The sequence below is a fragment of the Cyprinus carpio genome, chromosome B18 (genome assembly GCF_018340385.1).
Source record: "Cyprinus carpio isolate SPL01 chromosome B18, ASM1834038v1, whole genome shotgun sequence".
Classification (NCBI taxonomy): Eukaryota; Metazoa; Chordata; class Actinopteri; order Cypriniformes; family Cyprinidae; genus Cyprinus; species Cyprinus carpio.
Window position 1 is genome coordinate 12,133,198 of NC_056614.1, and position 8,906 is coordinate 12,142,103.

Consider the following 8,906-nt stretch of genomic DNA (forward strand, 5'->3'; position numbering starts at 1 on the left):
ATGCAGGACTTCACTGAGCTGGCACACTTGACTGATATGCAGGAGGTATGCCTCCCAATTTTTTCTGAGTGGGCTATCTGAGTTGTTTGCCTTGCTCATGTGATTGTGGGTCTCAGAGTGGACTCTGGAATATTGTATCAACCTGGCATTGCAGGCTCTGCCTTTACTGTGGGAGTCACGGAGTGGGAACGCCATACCAGAGACCACCATCATCATGGCTGCCATACCAGAATCTACTAGTGCTGTCTCAAGGCGTTTAGGACTTGCTTCCAAGGTGACGGACCCTCCTTTGATGCCACAGAGGCCATATCTGAACTCTGCTGATATTATCATGGCCAAGGAGGCTGTCTCTGAAACATCTGTCTGTCCGATCATGACCACAGTATTCCTGACTACCAGAAACCCTGTCTGCAGGACATAAAGTGAACATACTTTTCCAATAATTGCTCACAGCTGCTATTTGTAAATGTATACCCCAAAGTAAATATCAACAATTTTTTGCAAAATATAAATATACATAGTTCACTGGTCTACAAATAAAGAAATTGTTTAATGATATTTAAGTTGAAGGTACTGTGAACTGTTACAGGATTGTGAATCTGAAATCATAGCACAATATCCTATATATATATATATATATACAAATAATATATACCTATATATATATATATATATACAAATAACAGACGAGAAGATACGTCTTTACCAACCGCGCAGTCGCTCTGTCGCTTTATTAAAACAGAAAAAACACATGCATTCATTCAGTCACTGATTAGGTGACATGATATCTCACAGTGTGACTGGATTGCCTGTCCCAAATAGGAAAAAAATGAAAATACAAATGAGAGCATATTGTTTATTCATGTCAACAGAGAAAGAGAGATGTGTAAATTGTCTGCGTCTGTCTCTCTCTACAAACAATGAAGCTGAGTTTAGTTACTTAAAAACAGCGCTGCTGAGGAATATAATGTAGCGATTCAGTATCGATTAATTAAAGTCGCGTGTCAGCGCTAAAAACAAGTTTATGAGCTTCTGAATGTTACTTTTTGCACTGCGCGATCTCAGATCTGTGTGTGCGAGTGACAGCGCATTAATATAGAACAGTGATTAAACTGAACAGTTTTAATGCACTGGCCTTGTCACACACACATACAGCTGTGTTCAGCACGGTCACTCTGTATATCTGTTATTTAAGAAACTTTTGAAAAGTTTAAAAAACAATTTATGAAAAAATCTTCAGAAGCGATTTGCATGAAAATCAAATAGGCCTGTTGTCCTTGTGTCTCCACATGAGGGAACCTTTTCCCTGCTGAACTTTCTCTAGAGCAGTGGTTCAAACCTGTCCTGGAGGCACCCGTGCCCTGCACATTTTGTATGTCTCCCTTATAAGACACACCCAAATCAGGTCTCGCAGTCTCTACTAATGAGCTGATGAATTGAATCAGGTGTGTTAGATGAGAGAGACATGCAAAATGTGCAGGGCAGGGGTGCCTCCAGCACAGGCTTGAAAACCACTGTTCTAGAGAATGCTACAAATCTAATTTCATTCATGTAGAGCTCATTTCACAGCACAATCTTTTTACTTTTTTTGTCTACTGCTATAATATATTCTACAACTCAGAGACAGAATAATGTAAATACACTGTAGCAGTGAGAGTGATGTTTCTGGTATTTTCATTCAGTTGTATAATAACAGCCTTTAAAGTAGGATTACCAGACCTCCCCGTTCTCCAGGAACAGTCTGGGTTTTTGGTGAGCTGTTCCTGTAAAATGTTTCCGATTTTTCAGCACGTTCAAAACATCTGCAAAGTCTGTGAGTCACTATTACCATTATCTGTCTCCACAAAAGCTGGCATGGCAGGTCTACTTCTGACACTGGAAATGTTCCTGTGCATATTGGGCACTGGTCTTCAAGTGCATACACATTAAAGATAAAAATGTATGCAGGACAAATTTTGTAAAATAGGAATTGATAATTGACAATGTTCAATTTAGCTTCTGCTTGTGTACCTCCTGAAGGGTGATTGTGACATTGGATGATGTTGCATCAGGTCTAAGTTTTGTCTTGAAGATGTTACCTCCTCCATCAACACCAAATCTTTTTCCTGCAAACAGAAAAGAAAAATGTGATGTTCTACTGACAGAATTCTAGGCTGTTAAGTAGTCACAAATAAAAACACCCCTTAGAAGTCAGGGGCATATTGAAATGTGGAAGTTAGTTCATTAAAAGGTCTTCAAAGCAAAGTCTTTGCAAGGCTGTAGTGGTACTGGCTGACAAGTCCTGAATATCAGTCCTTACTACTCAAGTAATAAGTTTTGCAATTGTCACAGGTCTTACAGATAGTACAAAACAAACCTGTTATTAAAATGCACAATACACAGTCTTGTAGACTGGGGTGAAGTCAGAATGTACAGACATCGGTCCCAAATCGTTGTATTTTAGAAAACTTAATGGCAGACTACATCTGTGGAGTGCCGCGAATAGAATTGAGTGTGCATACGGCCATAATTTATTAATCATAACCCGCCAAATGAGCTTGTTATTTGATGTGCGTTACTCACCTTACTTCACTGGAGCTATAATAATCTATAATCTCTGAAAATATTGTCCTGACGCTTTACTATTGGGAGCTAGCTATACCGTTGGCTAATCAAAAATCTACAACGGGCTTAGCTAACGTTACGTATTTAGATGGGAGAGCATGAGCGGAGATAATAATTAAGTTGACTTGTCACTGAGTTTAAGATGTTAAGTTAGTTATCTTACCCATTACACGACCTGTTGCTCGTCATGATACAACCTCGCTCGCTCTTCTGTCAGACTGCGGCGCCAGTGGCGTGGATTCTGGGGAAACTGAGTGGGCGTGGTCAACCTGTGACTTCAATCGAGAGTGACCAATAGGAAAAGGCCTTCATCCTGGTGGGTAGAGACCCCCACTGAGAGACAGCTTAACTCGCAAGCAAACCAAACCTTTTCAACTCGCAAAAAAAAAGTTTTAGACTCGCAAAAAAAGACGGCAGAAAAGAGAGCAACATTTGTAGTTCGTGATAAAAAGTATAAAAGTGCACAAGGAAAAATAAAAATAAAGAAAAATAAAGATTTTAAAAGATTTATATGCACTGCAAATTATTTTGTTATCAATTTCTTTATTTTTGAGTCTTAAAAGTCATTTTGAGTCATTTTTTTGCAATCTTTTATTTTTTAATTACAAAATAATTAGTTATACTTTCAAACACAGAATGTTTGATTGAATAAAAAAGACACACACACACACACACACACAAAACTCCATACCAAACTAGCCACAACCTCAGACATTGCCTGCACCTCATGGGCCTTCTTACAGTTCATAAACTCATCCGGTGCTACTACTTTGTCTGATGACTCTCCTATGGGAATTACAGACAATGCATGAAATATGACCTTCTAATAACCTGAATGTGACATGCATAATAATCACAATAATATCCCAGCGGAATGTAAATGTGATTTTCAGTGCTTCTGATCTGACTGCAGTTACCTGCTGTAGTGTCTCCAGTCATCAGTCTCAGATTCTGCATCAGATCTTCCAGCTGCATACAGACCCCCGGAGCTGGTAAACAGTGGGCTTTCACTGCCCTCAGCAGGGCTGATATGTCCACCAACTTCTTTGAGGCATTGCAGAAGCCAAAAGTAGTGTTTTTCTTCTCTTATATATATTATATATGTATGTATGTATGTATATATTTATTTATTTATTTATTTATTTATTTATTTATGCAAATCAGATAGAGAGCATCTTACCTTCTATCGCCCTCATGCGGTCTTGTGTGGAACTGACAGCACACAGCACTTCATCAGGACTCACACACACAAACTGCTCCAAACATCACGCGTGTAAAAGTCCACGGTGTGCGCATTTGAGATACTTAACGATATGGAGAGAAAGCGCTTAAGTTCATCTATTTATTTTTAAAGTATCGACGGGTATGCCATTAAATGCCATTGTTCAAGGACACAGAAAAGAGAGAATATTTAGTGAGAGCAGGCTGAGCAGCAGCTGTTGACACAGTATTTAAGACATAAGTAGTCGAATCAGGATATGATTCCTCTGAGCGACCGACTGCGCGGCCATGTTGAGTGTACCAGCGTGCGTTCTGTTGAATGACGAAACGAATATGTTGCCCTCACACAAATGGTGTTTATTTTGAATAGTAATGCCTTGGGATCATCCTTACGTCATTGTTTGCGTCTTTACGCGAGACACAAACAACCGTTTTGTTCACAAATGAGTAAATGTTAGCGTGAAAACATGGAACCTTTAAAACAAAACGCAAAAAAACGCGAAATGGATTAAAGGAAAATACTTCAATAACAAATGTGCACATGGTGGTTTAACACACAACGACAAAAAGAAAAGAAAATGGGTTCCTGAGGACAAAGTTTTTGATGGTAGTTTAAAAGAAGGTGAGTAACGTTAGTCCACTTTAAACATAGCCACTTTTTCAGAAAATGTGTTTTAGATGTAGAAAGTTAACACTGAATAAACAAATCTGACATAAGGGTCAGTGACAAATAAAGACGTCTGAAATGAGAAAAATCTGTAAAACGCACGTGCCTAGTTCTTAGATATGTATCCTTGCTTTAACGCTGGTTACATTTTTGAAAACGTTAATATCATGTTATACAAAAAAAGTTAACTTACGTATTTTTCTTATAAATTGCCACAACATATTTTTGATCAACGTAATAGATCCAGAAAAAAAGAGCGTCATGTCATCGACCGAAATATACAACAAATATTAACTAGGACTAAATGTAGAGTGTGTACTGTTTGAATCTCATCTCCCTCTCATTCTTTCTCAGGTCAGGGATTTGCCTTCAAAAGGAAGGAGAAGATAAAACATGAATATAACAAACTTCTCTGAAAAGAGGAAGAAAATGCAACCATCATCAATCCAGTTAGAGGAGGAATAATCCCGAGCATCTGAGACATCTGTACCTGACTAGATGAAGAAGAAGAAAAAAAGAAGAAAAGATGTAAAGAGAGAACATTAGATGAAGAGACAGAAGCAGATGATGAACTAAAAACAGTGTTGGATTTACCTTTTACTGAGAAACACATCTCAAACACAACGACTGACCAAACTACCGTCTCTGATTCAGATGATGAACCAGCAGAGACTGACAGAGACAGTAACAGATAGTTAAAGAAATATACACACACACACACACACACTAAGCCACATTTCTGATTTGTGTCATCAGCTCCCATAAGACTCCATTCATCCGAAGGAAGCAGAAAATATCATCGTATCAGAAGACTAAGCAAGAATATGAAAGGATAAAGGAGGAACGTGCAAGAAAACAAGAGGTGAGGAAATAAAAACTGACAAATGCACTTCTTTAAGCCATCAGTATGATGGAATTGTTGTACAGTTTTCAGTTTTCTAATCAATCTCCTTTGTGATGTCATTAAGGAAGACTCGTTATGTCATGTAAACCAACACATTTTAATCATCCTTTACATTCTTTGGCAAATGATTGATGCATGTTTTATTATGTGTGTCTGTGTAGGAATTCTTGAAAGACAAAGCTCAGCGAGAGGAGGCGCTGAAAATATATAAGGAGAAGAAAATAGCCACATATCAGTTGTTGAAGAGAAAAACCAAGAAAGGTCAGCTCAACCTCAATCTGCATATGGAGCTATTGCTGCAAAAGATTTAAGCTCAGCAGAAATAATTCAGTATCAACCATAAAATGAGACTGTTTAGAGTTAAAATAGACCATCACACAATAAACTCTGCAGTTTGGGTGAGTGTTTTTTTCGTTTTTGACCACAAGGACGTGCATGCCATATATTTGTCTTTCTCAGTAATATTTCTTGTAAACACAATTTTAAATTGTTTTACTTGAGTTAAGTTTGTGAAAAAAAATATGATGCTTTAGATCTATATTTTATTATTATATTTAGCTATAAAATGCTGTCAGAAGCTGAACTGCCTAAAAGTGCTTTCTTAAACATTTGTAGAATTTTGCATAATTTCTCTTTTTCTTCTAACCGTTCTTTTAAAAATATATTTTTGTGACATGATGAATGGTATATTTTGTTTATTAGTTGAAAAGATTTGATATTTGAATTTAAGGATAAAGTACTAATATTAAAATACTAATATTTGTTTTTGTTGATTTTGAATTTTAATTTTAATAGAAGGAGTTGGTGTTTTAGTAGAAATATAAGAAACTCTCAGTAGAACCAGTAACTGTAATATGACTATATCTCCTCAGAGTCATATGGCTCCTCCCACTTTATTTGACTACTCCCCCATATCATCAAAGTCTGTTTTAAAAAAAAACAAAAGCATATTTTTTCATTAATATAATAATTATATCATTATTTAGTTTAAATTGGGTTTAAATTTTAAATATAATGATTGAAAGTAGATTATGTAAAAAGGTAACAATAACCAACCCAGCATGTTTCTCTCATCTTCGGTGCTGTTCTTCACATCATAATCATACTCCTCCTGTTCTCCCTCTGATACACATTAAATAAAACCTCACATTGTAATGTGTAACACAGCTTGTGTCACTGATCTCTTTCTCCTCATGACTGTCTGAGACTATTCGATTAAACCTGATAAACCTGATGATTCATTAATGATTTAAATACATGTTCATTATGTAACATGATATATATATAATACAGCAGGTGATGATAAAAAGCAGTTCTGTGTGACTCACCTGTTACACATTTAAAGTTCTGTCCAGTGATTATGACATCATCATAATGCTCCGGTGAGTCCACTACACATACATGAAGATATAAACAAAACAAATGTAATCATATCAGTACTGGCTCACTGAGTATCATTTTAAAGGTTTTATGTTAAACAAACAGATAAAAAAAAGCAGAAACATTAATATTAGAGTTCTGTCCACCTCTCATGACATAATTATAGCTCTCTGTGTGTCATCTACAAATTTATCATAAAAAGAAAAATACATGTGTATGTATATAAAACAGAGTGACACCTGTTTTATGATCTGGTTTCAGTCCATCAGTGATGACATCATCATAGTAGCCTGGCGTGATTTCCTTCATCTCTTCTGCATCAAAACATGTCATATATTTGGGGTTTTGTGGAATATTTTTGAAAACAAAATGTAAACTGTGCTGTTGCAGGTCTTTAGACCTGGCATTGATCACATTATTATAATATACAGCCTTTTACTTTTTTAATAAGATAAGTTTTAGTATTAAGAACAGCCTCAACACAGCCTTTCAGTCATTGGTCAAATATTTAATTTAGTGATAGAATGACATTTTATAAATGTGAATTACATTTTAGATATTTCTTGGAGTCTGACCATTATTTATTTTAGGTTTTATTTAATTATATTTCAGCTCTCTTACCATGTTTTTTGTTGGGCCTTTTAGCAAACACACGTAACCTCGCATGAACCCGTTCTTAACTGCCTTCCAAAAATATACATAGTTATAGACACACTCATAAACATGCACCTGCAGCTCTGTGGTTTTCTGTCAGGAATTCTGTGGTTTGAAGCAGGAGGTTTAATAGGACTAATAATAGATGAACATCAACTGTCTGACAGACTCTTATTAATGCTATTAAATGAGATTGATGGCTCATGTCTCACCCCTCTGAGTGAAGTGATTGTGTCTGTGTTGAATCTCCTCATAAACGGCCTCAGACATCATCCTGTGTCTCCTCTTAGAGAGAGCTGTGAGTGTAGACAGACAAACCTGCTGTCAGTTCACAACACATGACTGATCACACACTGAATAAGACACAATATGACAGTCTCCGGATCTCTCCTACCTCTCCTCATCACTCTGTTCTGCTGAATCAGTATAAGCAGTGGCACTAAGAGCAGTAAGAGCACAACTCCCAGAACAATCACAAGCACTGGGGGGACGGAGTGAGACACTGCTGAAGGAGAATAATTTTGTCCCTTCAGCTTATTTCATTAGTTTACTCACCACATTAGGCATACAGTAAACAGGTATGTACAAAAAATGACTATTGAGATCATATTAAATCATTTAAATATCATCCTACCTGAGCATATGATTTTCACCACTTCATATTCGTTGCATTTATTTTTGTCCCAAGGGTAAAGATGGACACGATGAGTTGCAGCTATGAAGAATTTTCGGAGCCTGGTAAAATCGGTATAATCGCATTTCAGGATGAAAAGACAAACAGAATGAAACTGTCACTCAACAATACAATAGCAAAATATATAAATATGTATAGTATGTTACATTATTAATCAGTGTCTAGCTGGCACACCTCCCTAAGGAGAGGATATGGACCAGAAGACATTGTAATTACTAAATGATATTAGACAGACTTAAAGAAGTTCCAGATCTATAGGCCTACTTGTCCTCTTATTATTTCAGTTATTTTGCCTTTAATGTAAATAAACATGTGCAAACAATATAATTGCGCTTGTGAATTTATTTTGATGTTAATTGTATTATGAAAGCGGATTGGTCTGACATGTTTGACACAGCCACGCAGGGCCGCTGCTGGCCAAATGGGTGCCCTAAGCAGGATTAGCAATATAATTGCGCTTGCTAAAATATTATGGAAGTAATAATAATAATAATAATAATAATAATAATATAAACACCAATTAAAGGGGTCAAAATAGAACTTTAATAAAATATAAAAAGTAAATAAATAAATAAATTGTAATTAAATTGTATTATTTACTAATTACAATTGTAGCTCTAGACAGTTATGTATGATTTTATTAATACAATTGTCTGATTGATTTTAGATTTTTAAAGTCTCAAGCATTCCGAAGTATCGCAAAAGAAAATTAAGCAGTTTTACGGTAAAACCATGTTTAATTTTTGTAAGGATTGTGATTTTTTTTTTTTTAAAGAAATTAA

General features: G+C 36.0%; 1 protein-coding gene and 1 pseudogene across 7 annotated transcripts; one reads left to right on the forward strand and one right to left on the reverse strand.

Moving 5' to 3' along the window:
- Positions 1 to 1,144: 1,144 nt before the first annotated feature.
- LOC109075349 (methyltransferase-like protein 25) lies at positions 1,145 to 4,224 on the reverse strand. 7 transcript variants are annotated; one of them, XR_006157059.1, is made up of 5 exons: positions 3,785 to 4,194; positions 3,522 to 3,648; positions 3,296 to 3,390; positions 2,768 to 2,917; positions 1,145 to 2,105 (listed from the first exon to the last, which is right to left on the reverse strand). XR_006157059.1 is itself a non-coding variant. In XM_042743848.1 (4 exons), the coding sequence occupies exons 1-4, from the start codon at positions 3,798 to 3,800 to the stop codon at positions 1,700 to 1,702; spliced, it is 498 nt and encodes a 165-aa protein (XP_042599782.1). In that variant the 5' UTR covers positions 3,801 to 4,224; the 3' UTR covers positions 1,145 to 1,699. The 7 variants fall into 7 exon arrangements, 2 of the variants coding, with proteins under 2 accessions (XP_042599782.1, XP_042599783.1); XR_006157057.1 differs by having other exon boundaries at positions 2,768 to 2,879; positions 3,522 to 3,689; positions 3,785 to 4,160; XR_006157055.1 differs by having other exon boundaries at positions 3,522 to 3,689; positions 3,785 to 4,160.
- A 53-nt stretch (positions 4,225 to 4,277) lies between these two features.
- LOC109096793 lies at positions 4,278 to 6,084 on the forward strand (annotated as a pseudogene).
- The last annotated feature ends 2,822 nt before the right edge of the window (positions 6,085 to 8,906 follow it).